The sequence below is a fragment of the Scatophagus argus genome, chromosome 4 (assembly GCF_020382885.2).
Source record: "Scatophagus argus isolate fScaArg1 chromosome 4, fScaArg1.pri, whole genome shotgun sequence".
Lineage (NCBI taxonomy): Eukaryota > Metazoa > Chordata > Actinopteri > Scatophagidae > Scatophagus > Scatophagus argus.
Window position 1 is genome coordinate 17942155 of NC_058496.1, and position 20593 is coordinate 17962747.

The following is a 20593-nucleotide window of genomic DNA, read 5'->3' on the forward strand; positions in this document are numbered from 1 at the left end:
TTTTGCTTGTTTTTCTTGTTTATTGTTATTATTTGTTTTCTTCTGCTGGAACTCTGTGAGCTGAAACAACCCCTAGAAATATGAAACTTGGCCCAATAACTTGGAATGATGCTTATAAATGCTTCACAAGAAATATGACTGCAATCAGCCAGAGTGGGGCTATAATCAACGGCCAAACACAAACTTTGAAAGGCCACACCGCTGAAAAGAGCCTATTCTCACTCTTGCTTTCCCTCTTTCTCCAAAAACTAGAGTTAAACTAGCTGAAGTCTCTCTGCACAGACTTTGTGAAGCCTGAAATATTTATTATAAATTGTTACTGAATTTTATTTGAAATATTTGAAAGCTCCATAGCTTAGCCCACGCAGTGCTTTTCTGTATAATTCACACAGCAGATTTCATATCATGAAAATAATAAGAATGAATAGATACATATGTGTAATGCAAAGTTAACACAATATTTGCGTTCAATTGATTTTCATATGTAAAGGGGTTTTGGGGGATGCAAAAAATTGTATCAGAGCAGTCTCTGCACAAAAATAAGACAACAAATAAAGTGTGTCCTGTTGAGTAGGGCAGAAGTGAGGGAAGCCACAAAGAGGACCACAGCAGCTTTGAAGTTACAGTCTTATGAGACTGCGCTGGGACATGCTGTGCACACTGGAATAGAAGGCATGGAACCTCATGACTTCACAGCGTCAGTAGAACTAGACAAAAACAAAGTTACTGGGTAAGACTCGCCAATGTCTTTGCTTGAGTTTCCCACAGGGCATGAATCTGAGTGGAGAAATGCTTTATCTCATAAGACCAGGGGACAGGGGAGGTTGTGTCCTCGCCATCACTACAGAGCTGAAGGTGGTCATGTTGCAGCTGGACTGATGCAGGTTAGATGTTATAATTTCCTATATATGCTCTGATGAACTATTCTGTTGTTGTATCCTGTGACTTTTATCCACTGTATCACATGTAAGGCAATGTCCAGAAACCAGCATGCAAGGCTTTAAAACTTCTTTTCAGAATCCTGTGGGTGGCCTTGATGCTTGACCCATGCTTTTTCCAGCTTTTATGGCATCAGCCTTTCGTCACAGCCTTCCTATGAGGAGGCATGTTGACAGGGGCTTCATGCTGCAGGGCCTTTGGAAGATTAAATGTAAAGTGAATGAAGGAAAGCACAGCACAGGGAAATCCAGGAGGTAAAACTTGCTCTGTGCCTCCTTCATATTAAAGTGCATGAGACATTAATAAAGTTGGATCAAGCTGCTGTATTGATAACCTACGCAGTTATGATGTCTCCTACTAAAATGAGCTACCAAAACAAATAAAGATTAGGCAGTGGGAATTCATTAAAGCCACCGTTATGGAAAAATACAAGCATCTAATTTCTTCTGCCACAACAACATCCAAATTCTTCATCCGTTCAAAGAAAGGTGGAGCAGTAACTGATGACTTCATTAATTCAGCGTCATGGATAAGACAAAGCCACGGTCAATAGAGAGTCTCTGATGTGATTATATTCACTGTTTCCACATGTACTAAACTATGTAAACTGATCATTTTCACACATTGATATCTGGAATTATAATCAATCTTTGCTGCCCTTTTATAACACTAAAAACTAAAATCAATTTGGCGCTTCCATAGAATAATGTACAATGAGTGTTACAATTTGCCAAAACAGCATGCATTCAGACACCTTTCATATTCCCCTAACTGTGTGTCTGGGTGGTAGACTAAAGATAGCAGTCCAAGTCTCTGTATATTAAGCATAGTTGGACAGGAGACCTTGACTCCCTGAGAACCGTGGGAAGTTCACCAGCTTGGGCATTAATTGCCGGCAACGGAAATGTCAGGTGCTTTTAACTGTCGTCATAAACAGTAGATGTAAAAAGCGGCATGGTGGGGGCATCGGAGCTGCTGAGAGCTCCATTCAAATGGCTTATGAAACAGAGGCCTCTAATTACTGCACTACTCTCTCAATGCACGGAATCAACACCCACCTTCCACTGCCAGAGATGCTGGGTAGTGAGGACGAATGCAGTGGGTGTTATGTTAGTTTTACATACAGAATGAAAGCAGTCAGTTAACAAATGACTGTTTTTGGTACAGACAGGCAACAAAGAGAGGGATTTCTTTCTGATTTGCTAGGAAGATACAACGGTGTGAGGATGCAGTGTGGTTATATTCAGCATCCTTAGTGAAACGTCAATCCAAAGACAAAGCTTAATCTGGTAATGTTAAAAATGAATTTTCTTACGATAGTGTAGCTAATGTCAATAGCTCTGTCAAGCTGTTCTTCAGCACAGTGGTGCTATGAACTAAATGCTAACACATCTTAATTTAGCATGCTAGCATGCTAACAGCTCAACAGTGGCCAAGAGACCTGAAAAAACATGCAAACAAACAACGCTCAAGCAAATAAAAACATCTTCATCGACTTAACATATGCAGTGCATACATGCAACCATCATTGTGCATTTAGAATCAGGGTTTTTGAATTGACTGGCTAATAATAAGCAAAAGGTCAGTGCTAAGCTACCAGCATATATCTGCAATAACAGCTGATTTCAGTAACAAATGGTTGCAAACCACTGCAATAACAAGTGTGCTCCAGCTGGGTTCACTGGGTTTTTTGTCTCCCCTAAAAACAGATTTGTATTCATCGTTGTCTGCACCACTTGCAGCACACTTCTGTATTCGTCTGCGTTGTGTGTGTTTACGGGGCACATGTTGTCAAATTGATGAATATGTTTTCTTGATTCGCTTGTGTTTTTTTCTATTTGCCTGTGCTTTCTTAAGCCAAGGCTGAATTGACTGTCATTAGCTTTGCAGGTATTTGAATGAACAAATTTAAAAACTGACCTGCTGGTGGTACAAAACGAAAATCCAGTCATCACCAAAGTCAACTATGCATGTATGTTTCTCTCTCTCTTTCATCCTCTCTGTCCTGTTTACCTCTCCTTTCCCCCCCTTCACTCGGCCGGCTATCAGGATGGTTCTCCCTTGCAAGTCGGGTCCAGGTTTCTTCCTGTTAAAAGGGAGTTTTTCCTTGCCACTGTCTGTTTGCTCTGTTTGTTCAGGCTCTGGGTTTCTGTAAAGCATCTAGAGACAATTTGGATTGTATAAGGTGCTATATAAATAAATTGAAATTGAAATTATATCAACCACACATACACAAAAAGACATATAAAAACTCATAACCTCTGCCATGTCTTGTGTAGAAAAGATGACATGTTTGGAATCTTTATTATTATTATTATTATTATTATTGTTGTCTTTTGTGTTTCACTGTTCCTCAATCAGTTGACCTTTAGATACAAATAAAGTGATAAATGTCAACTTTGTGGTGATGCTGGAGGGAAAGTCAGAGAATCATCATATTTGGTAGAATTCATTGCCTGGGGACCATCTGTCACTGTAGAAAATGTCATGGCAGTGCACGTAATAGTGGTTATATTGGCTAAAAAAAATTATAGACGTCCACTAGTCATGTCACAGCAAGAAATCTCATTCAGTCTATTTTCTCAATATGCACTCATTGGATTTTTCACATTACACGTTTGATTAATTGTTTATGCTAAAAATGATCACTGCTGCCTTGTAAAGCAAGACTTTCCACAAAGAAATGTGCCTGTTCCTTTGCTGTGCTTCAGTGTGTGACTCAGTTTGATCTGCTCTCATTTTATCACGGTCTACAATGCGACTGAACTTTCAGTGAGTTGACCTGTTCCTTTGTAATCTGAAGTAATTTTACTCCCTGTTTTGAGACACAATGTTCAGAGAATTTTTTTCATCTCTCCCCATGTTTCCTGAAGTTTGTTTCCCTAATTATTGTGGGGTTTTTTTTCCCACCAAGCCATGTAAACTGTTGGATAAAAAGAGTGATAGGCGGCAATTCTCGTGAGCTGATGAGAGTTTAAACTCAGAGGGGGAGTGGATTAACGTTGTCTCAAGATAAAACTACACTCACCCACTCCACATAATTTAAGTCCAATCTAAATCCTGTACTCTGTCATGACTCTGTTTGATCCCACTGTCTCTTTAAGTGGAAGGCGATCGGTGGATGAATTGGTATCTAAAGAGCTCAGGGTGAGCTGAAAAAGAGCAAAATGTGTGTTTAGGGAGCAATGGTTGCACATGCCTACCCCTGTTCTGACTTATTCCAAAACATATGATGAATATTATTCCTTCCTTTTAGTGGATTTAAACATAGCTTTAAGTTTGAAGATTTCTTTTAAAAGCTGTGTACCTGCTGGCATTCTTATTTATTTATTTTTTTTAATTAGTTTTATACAGCAGTATCACTGTGGACAGCAGTATAGACAGCCTTTCCAGAAATGCAACTGAGAAACAGTTTATAGGACAGTCAGATAGGAATGTCTCTAAAGTAATGGTGAGACAGTCCCACTCAGTGATTTGCAGCATTGCCCACATTGATCTGAATAAAACCAAAGACATTAAAGGAGAGTTATGCAGGTGAAAACATTATGGGAAAGTGTTTGTGACAGATTGTCTCAGAGTATACAGTATATTACCATATTCCTCAAATCAGCAGCTCCCAGAAAAGTGAGGTGTCTTCCGAGTCAAGGACGAAGACTTTTAGGTTTGCCAATGTCTTTTATTAAATTAAATTTGGAACTATTTATTCATCTTGTACTGCGCTGTAGCTGCACTGTAATTTTCATGCTGCTGTCTATCTGTTTCCATTTTATTCAATATTCCATTATATCTTACTTTTATATTCTATTTCATTTTAGTCTGTCAACTTCAATTTAAATATGTCTTTATAATGTCTTTCCATATTGCCTTGTCTTTCTTTTCTTAATGCCTTTTATATCTAATTTATACAACAAACAAAACAAAACAAAACTGGGGCATACGGGGACTGCTCTATAAATGTATCCTTATGCAAAGTTTATGCAGTCTGTCTTTGTGTGTGGGTGAGAGAGATAGAGAGCTAACATGTAATCTTTAAGGCTGTAACCACGCTCTGTTATTTAATAGGCATTAATGTGCCTCCCCTCCCTACTGACAACACTGGAATTTAGAATGCAAAGCCTGCATACTTTGTGTAAAATAATACTCTCCCACTGCTCCTTTAATGCGCAGAAATGGGACATTACATAGATGTCTGAGATAGAAGTAAGTTTGCATGCGACCAGTTTGGTATCTCTCTCCTCCCTTTAATATGAAATGTTACTTAAATTAGAAATGTAGAAAAAACATTTTTTGTCTCACAAAAAAAGCCCAACAGAAAAAAACAAAAGTAAGACATTAAAACCATAAAAATAATTAATCACATATTGGTTGCTGGTCAGTCCACCATTTTGGTCCAGACTGGAATATCTCACCTGCTGGATGGATTGAGATGATGTTTCTGTCATGATCTCCAGATGATGAATTCCACTGAAATGCACAGCAGAGGCTACTGTTTTTGTCTCACCCTTTGGGCCATGAGAGTAAATCTTGACATGGTTATGACACCATACTGTAAATACTCCCTTTATGTATGAGATATACTCTACCAATAAACTTGTTAAACTATAAGTTTATACTATAAACTTATTTTCCTTTATGTGTATGACTCTTTACTTTTCTTGTATTAGTTCTGCTCAATATGTAATTACATGGTGGTTCTTGCAATTAGAAAAGTAATCCTTTGAATAAAAATGTAATCTAATCTGAATATACTTTTGAATTACTTTGAATTACACTGAACATATTGCACCTTACACAAAAAAATTCAGCCACAAAAGCTTGAATTCCACAAATATTCACACACACACACACACACACATATGTGGGGTGCCTTACAGGGGGCTCAAGGGAAGGAGACCTTGCTGATGTGATGAGAAACACAGTACATGAAGTGATGTCGGTGTTTAACAGCATTGACTGAACACCTCCTCGGGGTGGGGAGCCCAGCTGGGCCATCTCCGCAGCACCATGGTGTGGAAAGAATGATTCCTGGACTCATTATGTGAATGGACCAGAGAGATCGTTACTGTCATGAGGAGGAAGACAACTCTTGGCTCCTGGAAATAGATGTTTAAAAATAGCCTCAGGCTCTAGTTATGACAAGGACTCTCAGGGAGGCATTTGCTATAATGCAGCATGATCAGCTTAAAGGCTGACAGGCAAACACCTACTGTCACCTCCATCCACATGAATCCACCAACACATTTTGCAAAGCCATGCATTCATTTGCTTTTAAGTTGTCCGGATAAATCACAGCTGTCCCGAGTAGGGTTTCACCTGCTTTTCTCCAGGAAGCTTCGTAACGAAATGTGTGAATTCTGACATTTTATCGGCTTGTTGTTTGGATAACTCAAGCTATTCGTGCTTTCACTCCACACTGTATGACATCAGCCAATGCTATGCCAAAAATAATCATTTAAATAAGGGTTAGTAGTGTTGTCAGTTTCTAAGCAACACATGCACACACACAGGCACACTCACACACCTGCGTCATTTCCTATACACTGAAGGTCTGAGAGCATCCAATTCAGCGCTCCCAGCCAGTTGCGCGCAGAACGCACAGAAGGCTGGGTCGTAGAATCCCGACTGTGGAGTTTGCTCTGTGAACAGAATACATATGGAGAAGGTCATGTGTGGCTGTAAGGTACAATTTCACGATTTTATGATGTGATTTTATGATGTAAAGAGCGCGTTCCACGGATTTCAGATATAACACTGGACACTATTCGAACCGCCGAGACTCGTCCTGGTGAATTTATGGATTTGTTGTGCATGGCATGAAAGGACAGCGGAACTCACAGAACCTTTAAGTTTTATCTTGTACAGGACAAATGCGCGCATTGCCTGAGAAAATGGTTTGTTTCGGACTGACACAACGTGTGCGGCGCACATCAGCGCCTCGTAGCGCATAGATCACCGGTCACCTGTTGCAGTTGTCCGATGCGCGGAGAGTTGTTTTTCACGTTTTGCTTTCAAAGGCGATGATCAACTTGAACAGCACTGTAACAAATGCCCGATCCGTCCTCCGGTCTGTATGATGCACTGATTCCCCGTTATGTTGTAGGATGAGCGCTGATCTGGAGCGCGTTTCGCTCAATACATCGGTGAACTCGGCCGGCTCGGCGGGCCGTGCGCTCTCGGCAAACGTCCGGCGGCTCCACAACGCTCTCAACCTGCTGCTCAGCGACCTGGAGAGAGAGCAGTTCATCCACTGTCTCAATGTGTACCACGCCAAGCGCAACGTCTTCGACCTGGTCCAAACTCTTAGAGTGATTCTCAACACGCCCGGCAAACGACAGCTGCTACCCATGCTGCGCCTGGTCATCCCGAGGTCCGACCAGCTGCTGTTCGACCAGTACACGTCCGAGGGACTCTACCTGAAGACAGACCTGCTCCCTAGCAACGGCAGCGCGGAGGGCTTTGGAGACGAGGGCGACTCAAGTCTACAGAAATATGTCAGTTCCATCCATGAGAAGCCCCTCACCTCGGACTGCTCCGACGGTTTCATCGCTTCCGCTGAGATGTCGACCCCCTTGGCCCAGCCGTTCTTCGAGGGTCCTTTTGGAGAAGTGCGAAAAGTCACCCTGACGCGTTCCAGGAGCCACGAAGGTCTGGGTTTCAGCATCCGCGGGGGGTCGGAGCATGGCGTGGGGATCTACGTGTCCTTAGTGGAGCCGGGCTCTTCGGCGGAGAGGGAAGGACTGAGAGTCGGGGACCAGATCGTGACCGTGAACGACCTGATGTTTGACAATGTCAGTCACATAGAGGCGGTCAAGGTAGGAATTTATGCATGTTTGAACGGTCATCTCATAGCTTGTTTTGAAACAACCTCAGGTCAATCTAAACAACATGAGGAGCAGAATAACAGTGAGTTATATCTTTGCGGTTGGTGTGTTCCACATGTAAACACTGTATGCTTGAGGCTCAGAGAACATGCATTAAGGAAGCACTGGGCCATGCAGTGCTGCTCTGCAAAACAAAGAGTTAGTGACAGTGCCGCTTCCTCTAAGGGCCTTTAGGTCCCTTTGGAAGCTGCATCCAGTCCAGCTACTTCCTTTTCATTAGTTCTTCTACACCACTTGACTGGGGCTTGATGCTCTGTGCTGCTGGCACAGCCAATCAAAATGAACTCGAATGTTCAGAAGCAGATGGTATGAAGACCCCTTCTCTCTTTGTAAAAAGAACAACATCAGCGGGTTCACAGTCATTTGTTCTTAATGTTTTCTTAATGTTTCACGTCACAGACACCAGGTGTTCCTGATGAGATTTGTTCTTGTTCAACAACCGGTTTTGTTGACTGATGAATTTGAATGGAATACATTATATATGCAGACAGGTATGATACTGACAGTAATCTGTTACTCTCTAGAACACAGGTTACAATACTGAGAGTAACCTGTGTTACTCTCAGTATCTCTCTCCATTCAAATTCATCAGCCAACAAAACCGATTGTTGAGCTCTTATCTTATCTTAAGACAACATTGCCCAGCTTTGTTAAGATTCTGTGTTCGTTACTTGTTCATAGATCCCTTGGGGAGTGTGCTGTTTCATTATTAGAGCATGGCGCAGGTCCAAACAGACAGGTATGTACAGATTAAGATTCAAGAGCCCAGTTTTAGGTGGCTGAAAAGCAGAAACGTGACGGAAATTGTGTGGCTGGGAGCAGGTGGAGATGGGCTGGTATAAATAATGATATGCTAGAATGGGACACAGGTGAGCAGGTGTATGTGGGAGTCAGATTACTGGAAGAGGTGGGAAACAAAAATGGGTAAAACAAGACAGTGGCAGTAAAAGCACCATGTTTTGGTGTGCCTGGCATGGCACGGCTGACACTGACACATTCTATCACGCAACCACAGAGAGTGTCAGACATCGATTCAATTTGAGAGTTCTCGTTGTGCCATGTTCTTGAATGTCTACATTGATATGATTTTGATTCTCATGCTTGACGCTATAGAAATGTGATGTGAGAGAGGGAAAAGCATGTGGGAGGAAAGTTACTTAACAGAATAGAGGAGGCAAAAGTCTCGAAAAAATAAAACGGACAGGCAAAAGCAGCAAAATAAATGTGCTCCTGAGTTGTTGTCGCTGCGACTAAAAATATCCCCCTATGATGCACTGTTTTATCATCCATTAATGTTTCAATTGTCGCATGTATTTGGACTGTCTGCCTGCTGAACTTTTTTTAATGACCGTACAAGCTTTAAGTCCACACCCCCATTCTCATTAAGAGCTGAGTAATTCATTACAGCTTTTAATGAAGCTGCTAAGATTTAAGGCCCGCTCCACCGGCGCTTTCTGTCGTCTGAAGTGTGACTTAAAACTGTTAACCTGCAGGGTGAAGGTAAGTGTATTTAATCTAGATTTAGTCCAGCAATAACAACGTTGTGGAGTCGATGAACACAGCAGAAATAAATCAGGTTTTATTTGAAATAAATTATAAGAATTGTATGAGTTAACCGAAAGGTATTGCTTGAGAGGAGAATTTGCTTAAAATAAAAAAAAGCAGATAATCATCCATCATTTTGAAGAGGGTGTTGTTCCTATAGTAAAACTCCTGTTCAGTTTTAGACAATCAGAATTCCTTTATTTATCCCTGAAGGGAAATGGTAGGTGACTTACAGTTAGTGTTCTTCTATGGCTTAGATGGGCATGAAACTCTTCTGGTTTAATCATTGGCACAGAAGAATAAAAAGTATAAACCTGTGAACATATAAACTTTGGAGAAGTTCCCTATGCCTCCCAAATTGACAAAATTCTGTCACATGAGCTGCCAACAGTTGAAGAAATTTAGGAGGATGACATTGAGAAAACTGACACCATTTGCAACTTAAACATAAATTCAGTTTTAAACAGTGGCACCATGTTTTAATGACAACACATTTTGAATTAACTACGGCTCTAATGCTTTCTCCTGACTGACTTCTTAACTCATGGGTATTGGAGTATTTAGAGCTATTTGTCATGCCAAAATGACAAAAGTGGAAATCGTTAACACTGAAGGTTATAACATAAATCTGTACAATCATTATGTTAACTGAGGGACCCATGTGGACAAATAAATAAATCAAAAATTAAAAGGAAATATAGAAAGGTAAATAACACTTCTGCACCAGTGGCCTCACCCACTTCACAACTCCATATTCTTTGAACAAATCACCAATAAAATCACTTGCTTAGAAGTTAAAGTGACAGTTAATGCTACTGAAAATTTTACAGTGTATATAAAATTTGCAGTGTACTTCTCCCAGTTTTGGCAGTGTAGAAGACACAGTCCATTTGTTGGACCAAAAACAAATTTGAGCTAAATACATACACAAAAATGCAAGACTTGTCTGCATAATCTGAAAATTCACAACCCAAGTGGTCTGTAACGGCATTTCAAGCCGCAGCTGCAAAACACAGACTCTACAACAAATAAGCGATGGAGTCTCCATGATGCCACATTTTGAAGCCTCGATTTTGATATGACGTCTGTCTCCATGTTGGTTTTTTGGGGCCAGAAGTGACCGCATTTGGACAAGAGGGTGCAGCTATGGGAGGACATACATTGCTACTGGACGTGACTGAGAAACTGAGTACACGCTATGGTGCCTACTTGTATAGCCAAACACTAAATCATATCCCACTTTACAAAATGAACATCATGTTGTACTGAGGAAGACCTGAGGTAATAAATCAAGTTAAAATTAGGCTCATTTTCTCATAAGCGTGCGTACAGTCAGATGTCTTTTTGAAACCAGATGAGTCACCCCTTACTGACCATTAGAAAGAAGTAGATGGACTTACTCAAGTATCCCACTTACTTGGATACTTAGATTATTGTTATGAAAATGTCAAACTACATCATATTCATTATATGTTATATTATAATTTTACCACTGGCCATTCTGCACCCTATAATCACCCTGTGATTCAAATGCTGTTGTAAGGTCCCTGTTACAAACTGAAGTGAATTTAAGGTCAGCTGTTCTGTGATCATAGCTTGTGTCTTCTATACTACAATACATGCACATATGTAAAACTCACCGTTATGCAACTTTTTTGTGAATTTGCACACACACACACACACACACACACACACATCCTCCTCCTCCTCCTCCATCCATTCAGGAAGAAACTCGCTCAGGAGCAAACAGACCTCCAAACTTGATGCTATTTATACACCAGTATCCACAAGGGCAAAGACCTTTATCTAGAAGCCTCGCTGAGAGCCAGTGTTAATATAAGTCCCTGAAAGAAAACACAGTAGCAAAGTGACACAAGAGAGATGATGCCAAAATTCATTTAAGTGTGCAGATGTCTTAGTAGTGTTTTATAGGGCTTGATTAGAAGCTTAAAACAGAATACAAGCCAGCAACATAGCTAAAGACAGAAGCTGGAGGCGATACATTAATGTGTACCAACATGAGAACCCATTTTGTTGTGACTGCAGGGCTAAACTCACAGATTGAACACGGGAGGAATACAGAATGTTTCCATTCCCATATCTGCCTCCTGCACTCACCCATCAGTCTGTACAGTCCTCACTGAGATCAGGACAGGGATCCATGCAACACACAATCTTGCTCTTATTTCCATTACTCTACATTACAAGGTACTAACATTTTTGGAAATAACTATCATTCCCATCTCCCATCAATGATATTCCAGTGTGACTATACAACATAAGAGGGATTATAATTGTATTTTAGAGAATCATTGGCCAAATCACAAAAGTCCTTTTATTCGTACTGGTATCTAACCATGCAGACTGAATTTATTCTGTAGCAATTTCTAATAAGACAACATTTAAAATGGTTTAAAGGCTGTAGGTAATAAATAGCCGACATATGATTTACGAATGCTTATAGATCTATTAAAAGCTATTAACAAGAACATCTTTTGGGTTTCCATTTTGAGCCCTTTTATCTATTTGGTGGTAATGCAGTTATGAATGTTGGCAATAATCAAATATCAAGTCCACAGTTATAAGGGCCAATAATAATGTGAATTTAAGGTGACTTGCAAGCTTTTTCAAATGTTTCAGCTCAACGTCAATAAAACTGCTTAATGAATTATTTTCTCAAACTGATATCCAAAGATCAAGAATCAAGTCTGTTAATGTTGATAAACAGTTGTTAACAAAGCCATTGTTTATAGCTTTTGATTATAACTTACAAAACAGAGGAAAAAAAATAACCTATCAATACAAAAACTGTGAGATGTAGTTGAAAGCTCTGAAAACTCATAACTGGACCTTTGAGATTATTTTGTTATGTAAAAATACTTCAGCATAGATTGGAACACATTGTCATATAAACACACAGTTAATTTACAACAGTTGGCATTGGAGTCAATGCCTCAATCCCAGATGACAACAGGTACACCCTGGACTGGTCGCCCGTCACTCACAGGGCCGACACACAAAGACAGACAATCGCACACACTCAGTAGCCAATTAACCTTGTGAACATGGGAAGCACCCGTAGTATGGAGGGTTATGGGGAGTACCCATAGAGAACCCACAAAGACACAGGGAGAACATGCAAACTCCACACAGAAGGGCCCAGACCTGGCTTCAAACCTGGGACCCCCTTGCTGTGAGGTGACAATGCTAACTTGAGATAAAACATAATTTTGTTAGTTATTTAGTAGCATAAATCTTTTTTTTTTTTACCTAAAATATTTTCCAGCAGTAATTATAACTATCAGATCCATTCAGAACCACTGGCATATTAGATTTACTGACACATGGACCTGAGACTGGCTGCAGTAAAAAGGTATCTTGCTGATTAGAGTTTAATTTTGGATCCAAACCAGTTCTGGTTCCAGGTTGAGATCCTCAGAATGAGTGCATCTGAGAAGACTGAGGTCCAGATTTGTTTTTTTGTTTTTTTAGTTTGTTTTGTTTTCTTGTACAACCACGTTTTTACTTAATTCAAATAGAGCATTCTAATAAGCGTATCCAGGCATACAGTATAGTGGTTGCACCTGCAGATTTGCATGTCAGAGAAGAGTGGACTATTGACCTTGGCAAGAGGTCTGCACTCTGTGAACACCCTTCAAATTATATAAAGTATATTTTGATCATTTATCCTGAGATGGAGCTGAATTGCATCCAAAGTAAATATTTTGTCATGAAGATCACCATTTCTTTTCTGAGTTTGATGATTTTGTACAAATCCCACCACTGAGATGCCCTGAATGAACTCACAGTGTATCTGAAGGGTAGTTTTCACGTTGAAAATCTCTAAGTCACAGAATTCTTAGACAGAGATCAGGGAGGCACTGGGAAGCAGCTGGAAAGACAAGAGTGCAGCAGGCTTTTAACACCTGGCTGTGACTGTATATCCATTCACAGCAAGCATAAACATCTTTGCCTTTTCTGACAAGACATGTTACAACCTAGGTTGTTTGAGGCCTTTAGTCTACAATTTATTGTCTGGTGGAGTAGCGTGTTTTACCTCCGTGTGGCTCTCAGCATAGTCAGTGTGATCACAGATCTGTCACAGTATGCTCTGTTTCCTTTCATCTGAGCTGTCACCTTGACTTGGCTTGCCACACTTTCGTGCCCTCAGACCTCTTTCTTACCATTCCTAGTACATTTCTTCTTTGTCTCGCTTTTTCAGCCTCCGCTCTTTCCCTGGTGAGAGTTGTTTATCCTTTGCAGAAACTCTGACAGAATATTAATCTCAGAGACTGTCCTCAGAGGGATGTGCATCGACAAAATCAGCGTTACCATATGAAACTTAAAATGGGAATAGATATTTGTGGGGGATGTCAGTGATGCTTGCACTGCACAGAGAGCACTGATCAGACTCTGTTTCTACAATTCTGCAGACCAAAGGTTACTGTGTGCTGTGTGTCCAGATGAGACTTAGTAGTAAATAATGAGTGAAGGAAAACTGTATAGAGAAGGTGTAAAGGGGAAATTGTAAATATTCAGACCAGTGCTAGAAAACAGTTCAGTTCAGTTTATGTATGTACCGCCAATTCACAACACAGTTATCTCATGACACTTCCCAATTAGAGCAGGTCAGGACCAAACTCTTCAATTAAAATTTTGTGATACAGAGAACCCAACATTCCCCCATGGGCAACATCTTAGAAATCATAATCCTTGTCAGAGCCACTGCAAGACATTTCCATACCATATCTCTTACTGTCAAACTAGCTTGGTTAACCTGAACCTTGAACTGAGGTTCAGTTCAGGTACAGTTCATTTAGCTACAGGGCCACCAGCTCCACAGCTAACTGAGCTAGTGGTAGCTATAGCTACAGCTAAAGGTAACTACAAGAAACAGTATAGTGAGCAGCAGTTGGCAGTTTCAGTGTAGTTATTAAGTAGCCCATCAGGGCAAGCAGTCCTTTAAGTCTTTAGGAGGGAGTCCAACGGCAGTGAATGGCAGGTGAGTAAGTATGGTCTCTCAGCTGATCCAGCAGAGGGAGGAGCAGGTAAGTAGGTGAGCCAGAACAGCCCCAGTGAGAGGGCTGATTGGAGGACAGGACAGGATCACCCAGCTCTGCTCGGGATAGTCTCCAGGTAAGTAACACACCTAGACTTCATTTCCTGGAGGCTTAACCACCACTTAACCATAACAATAAACATCACCAGCCTAATCCAACCTCAACCTAACCTTCAAGCAAGTCTTCACCCTAATATTTAATGATTTAAGTTGTGGGGACTTTGTTCATTATGTCCCCATAAGTAAGCTTGGCCCCCTGAATGTGAGTGTGTTAACAGATTTTTGTCCCCATCACTACAGGAACACGTGTCCACACACACGCACACACACACAAAGACAGAGAGGGCAGGGGAAAAGAAAAGAGAGACAGACAATGGAAAAACACTGGGAGTACTGCAAAAACCTAACACGAAGTGATTAACATAGGCAAAGGAAAGCATTAGAATGACAATTCAAAAACAATATGCAATAAAAACACAAATTAAATTTAATTAAGTGCAGTGTTAAGATGGCATTGGAGGACTTCAGTGTTTAGAATTTACATTTGAACTTGGAGAGGGTTGGCATGCTTTTGAGATTACCAGATTAATGAAGCACTCCATTTGTGAATCGTGACACATGGCATTCTATTTCATTCTAGTACATTAGCTGCTTTAAAAAATATGTAAGGATATTGGTAATTCTAATTTGGGATTATTTTGCATAAGATCAGAAATTTTGTAGTGTTGGATGATGCTGTATTGTCCATACATTTATTTCTTTCACAAACAGATCTGACATTATACTAGTACAAGCTGCTATGTAAAGTTTATGGTCACAAAGTCGTTAACATAATCATGGCACTTCTGGGTTCAGAACAACTGCTGCTAGAGTAACGCAGATTTTGTATACTGTACATGACACCTTGCAGGTGATGCATTTTGGTAACCTGCATGTATCAACTGCACTTCATTTACAATTTGCATCAAAGCATACATAAACCTCGCTGTTCAGTCTGCAGGGACTCTATCCTCCAGTGCTCTGTTGACTGCAACACTCCAACTTGACAGTACATGCTCTGTCTTGCGGGACTTCTTGTCATCGTTTTGAATAGAAGTTTGCCAGAGCAGCACTGATCTGGCACGGCTACAGTGCAAGAGAACAGCCATGTTTAATGGCTGTTGCCATGTCATGATAATCCTGTTGTGGTAATCAGGTTTCTGGCGTATACACAGTGGTACAAAATGTTTCTGGGATTTCATCCTCATTACATGTCTCCCCACAGCTTTGACAAGTAGGCAGGTGTCTCCTGGATGCTGTTCTTGAAGGGTAGATGTGTGGGGACGTTTTGTAAGAAATACTGGGGGAGGTGTAACAGGGGAATTACAGCTTTTCATGAAAGAAAAGATATCATGCAGTAGGAATTATGATAAAGGTCCCTCTCTGCATGTGCATAGCTTCAAAAAAAGTCCAGGACAGGCTGGTCTGAAATTGTGTTTTCTCTAAAGCAGCTATAATTGACAATGTGGCAATAAAACAGGGTTCACTTGGGGTGGTGACCCTCCAGAGAACCTGAATCTGCGGCTCCCCCTGATTTAATGGACCTTTATATATAGGTTACTGTTTGGCTTTTTGGCTGCCGCTTTATTGTTGATACTACGAAGCAAACTTGACAAACCCAGGCTTCATCTGTGTAAAATGACTTGACAAAAGATAAAACTCTGGTGAGAGATAAAGAGTGTCACAATGCAGGTTATCAACTTTATTTGTTCTCTCAGGCTTTCTGCTTCAGGCTCTTCCATCTGCTTCATTTGACTCTTCCCACACACAACCTGGCAGTGGCTGACAGTGTCAACTCACTGAAGAAGGATTTGGGTTCAAACCTCAACTCAGGCTTCCTCACACAGAGTGTTAGGTTAATTGGTAGCACTAAATTGCCTGTAAGTGTAAATGTAAGCTGAGTGGATATTTGACTAAGTATCAGCCTTGTGATGAACTGGTAATCTGTCCTACCTCTTCACCAATTCGCTGGCTCCTGTCCCCTGCAACCCTGCAAAGGAAAAGCAATGTAAAAGGTTAAGTGTGCCACTTAACATTACATTAATTACTCCTTTAATTGTTACCTTTTGTATTATAAATTAGGTTTTGTACCCACATATTCAAGATTTTCCCTTCTATTAAACAGGTATGGTGAGTCAACTTTCAATAAAATATCTTAGTGTAAGATGATGTTGTTTCAAATGATCATCTAAAACTCATGCTGTTTCAGATGATTTTATTGTTAAATAAGGGTTAAATAATTGTCTGCATTTGGATAATATGAAAACTCAAAAGAGTTTATAGGTCAAATAGTCAGACTATTAAAAAACATATTCTGTGCCTGTTTTAATCTGTAGAATCAAGAAATTTTCAATATATTTCACAACAGTGTGTGATATGTCTAACTTTGGACACTGTTTGAAATTATTTTTAAACAATGACTGCTTCATTCTTCTTGTGCGTGGAGAAACAGCATTACATAATCACAACCAAATGACTCCTCTAGCACATCAGGCCCTCAACAAGCTCCAAAAAAAAGCTACTATCCCTCAGATTGCTTCATGCCGGATAGAAGAGGAGGAAGTATTTCACTAGGTGAAGTTATCCTTCGCTGCCGGTTTCATAATGCCAACATAATGTGACCGCTTGTTATTAGAACAAAAAAAACCTTGCTGACTGCTCAGCTCCCTTGGCACCCTCCAGCTCTAAACTCCAGCTCTGGATGCTGCTGTTGTTAAGTGTCCTTCAGCGCAGCTCTCCATTTTTCAAAGTGCATTTTCTAGATAACAGGCATCAGTGTGTGGGAGAGACCGATGGGAATCAGCTCCCTGATGTGGAGGAGCAGCCTGACATGTACTGTAACTACAGTAGATCAGAGAGCAGAACAATTGTGACAATATTATGTGTCTGTGTGAGAGAAACTGTAGTTCGGTGTAGTCTGTGTTTGTGCAAGTGTGTATCCTCGTGTGTGCGTCTTAATTGTTTATTTGGATGCATTATCATAGGCCTGTGTTTGCGTGTTTGTGTGACAAGTTGTGTGTGTGTGTGCGTGTGTACCTGTGCGTGTGAGTGAATGTAGGTATCAGTTTACAGGAGTGTGTGGATATGTGGGTGTTCCCACATGTGCAGTGCATAACAGTGCATACCTTCTTTATGTCGGAGGAGGATTTGTTTTTGCCCAAATCAGTAAGACGCTCACCCTGATGTCACTCTTGTGTATGTAACCTGCATTAGGATACACCTTTTTATTCCAGATATGATAGGGTTTTTTTGGACTTCAGAAACACAGATAAGAGCTTAGGCTGTTCTTGTGCATGTTTTCTGTAATACCATGTTCCTGGAACTATGATGCCTAAAATAGGATGAAGTGCACAACTGTTCCCCCAGTTTTAACTAGTAGTGGTTAACTAGTAAGTCATGCGTACATCCTTGTTTGTGTATATGCATCTATGCAAGTTAGTGTGTTTGTTTCAAAGAGAGGAAGACAATGAGAGAGAAAAGAATCAGGTGTCGGTGTAAAGGTGTAAATGTGATCAACAAGTAAATGAAAGTCGTTGGCACAGGAGAATTGTGCTTACAGTCAATTTAAGTCATATACATCCTCTACACACACACACACACACACACACACACACAAAGGGTATGCATATCTACAGTGTGTATACACTGACTCACATGCATAATTACATAACCTTTGTTTACCTCGATATGTGAAAGTCAACTATGTTTACAGTCAGACAGCATACAGCTGTCAGAGCATGTTACTCTGCACACTGTTTACTTCTTATGTGCCCCTACGATGCAAGGTCTTCTTTTTTACACACACACCACCTTATTATTTGAAGCTAATGTGCCATGGATTGCTGCATGACTCACATGTGCTTTCAGTGCTCTTTGTTGTATTAGCAAAATATATATGTGTATATAAATCTATTATTTGCTTTATTAATTAATGCAACAAATTTGATTTGATTGATCCAAATCACAGGGCGGATAGATTAATTATTTTTCATGTGTCAGCCCTCCTGCCCAGCTTGAGAGCAGTGGCACTTGAGTGAGCTCAATGGTGAATGAGAAGGAGGGGACAAAACTTCTTGAATAACTAGGCATTGGATCAGAGAAATAATATGTTACTGTATTTTCTAATTGTTGTTGGACACTGTGTAAATTCCAATGAAGTGCACAACGTCAAACACAGACCTGCAGCTTTTTATACAGCTGGGACACAAACAGAGCACAGGAGAGAGATGTAGACAGTGATGTAACCAGGTTGCTACATTTTCAGCCTATAGTCTGACCTCACAATAGCACACTGCTATTTGCTGGGGACTACAAGTCCAATACCCAAAAATGTCCCCAACACAACAAAATAACAATTGGAGGAAGAAGAAAATACAGGCACACACAGGGTCTCTGCAAATACCGCGGCATAGATACTCGCAATCACTTTGTGATATAATTCTGATAGTCTGGAAATACAATATATCCAGACACACAGCGGGTGTGTTTGTCAGAGTTGCACATCATTGAAGAGTGGACTATTGGACTTGGTGAAGGTATGCCCTCTCCAAGTGCCTTTCTAGTTATTAACTTTGATCATGGTCACTAGTTGATACTAGTGGATAGCCTCTGGAAGGTAAGATCAGAGAGAAACAGCAGTGACAACATGGCTTACAAAACAGTGTGAGAACAGTGTGAACATACAGAATCAAACTGATTGGTAATTGTAGTGTGAATTACCAATTATTGTCAAATACATAAACAGATACATGTCCTGTATCATAAACGGTGTAGCAGGTGCCTCATTTTGACTAGCAACCCCCACATCTGTATGTGAATCATGATACACATTTGAGGATTATGGTTTGTGGGTTACAACTATTAAAGTCCAATAAAAACTTCCCACCTGATATTGTACTTTTTGCCTTTGTGAGATTTTTGTTAAACAAAAAAGATTTTGCCACTAGACAAAAATCTCTATCATTGCATGAATCCTTTCTATAATGTTGTCATAAGCATCTCAGCCTGTGGGTGGGAAAACACCGCTTTTAATGGACATAACTTTGATGGTCACCATCACCCCAAGCAAACTTGCAAACTTAAATATTTATGCATGTTTTTTTCTTTTCCTGGTGTGTGTATACATTATTTTGGCTGACCCTGTATATGTATATATATATATATATATATATATATATAGCAGCAATTGTGCTATGACATGAACGCAGCATTAGTCAGAAGAAGTTGAATTTAAGTGGGTTGGGGTTATATTTTTCCTCCAGGTTATTGTGAGGCAAAGATCAGCTACAGTAACCTGTGGAGAAAAGTGATGATTTGGACTATTTTGGACAATATGTTCACCTCCAGGCAGAACAGAGAATAAACTGTTAGTGACTTTAGCATAAGCGATGCTTACAGGGTGAAGTAGCAATTGAGTCACGCTGAAGGGTCGTCAGAGAGGCCCCCACAGAATGAGTGACCAGTGCTGACGTCTGCACTGGCCTCTTGTCCTGCACGTCACCTCTCCTCCAGTGTAAAAATAAACCCATCCACCACCTTTATCATAGCAACAATTCCCTCCCTCCCTCTGTTCATCCACCCACCCATCCTGCCCCGCACAAGACCCGCTGAGAGCTCCTCTCCACCCACTCTATCCCAGCTCAAGCATCGTGGGGATGCATATATAGCCCAAATCACTCTTGAGTGTCACTCTTCTCTGCCCGTTATGGAGATGATCTTTGGCTTTCTCTGGCTCTGGATGGCTCTGAGCCTGCAGAAATTTAGGGCCCAGAATAGAAAGCAGCTACTTCTGCTTAAGCCTCTAATTCACTGTTGTGATACAACGCTGAATAAAGTCAATGGACCCGCCTGCGGAGACTTTCTTTGTCATGAAGCATTTCCTGTCTGTCATTTGTTAGTGAAGCTCTAGTTGCAGACTACCATGCTCCCTCTAGTTTATCTGGGTCATTTCTTTCCTGAGTCTGTTAAATAGCCTGATACTTTAAAATTTTTATCAGGGCTGTAATCGGGCCATGTGCTGTCAGAGGTAATGAATGGAAAACTGAATTTAATTGGCGGTTTGAGGTGCTCATCTTGGAGGACGCATGGCTTAGGAATGAGCTGAAGTAAACATTTTGTGATGCAGGTTGAC

General features: G+C 40.6%; 1 protein-coding gene across 1 annotated transcript in view; it reads left to right on the forward strand.

Annotated features, from left to right (window-relative positions):
- The first annotated feature begins 6497 nt into the window (after positions 1 to 6497).
- LOC124057429 (whirlin-like) overlaps positions 6498 to 20593 on the forward strand; it is a 62959-nt gene continuing 48863 nt past the window's right edge. The window contains exon 1 of the mRNA XM_046385671.1: positions 6498 to 7751. Within this exon, the coding sequence (XP_046241627.1) occupies positions 7041 to 7751 (711 nt within the window). The 5' untranslated portion in view covers positions 6498 to 7040. The remainder of the gene's footprint in view (positions 7752 to 20593) is intronic.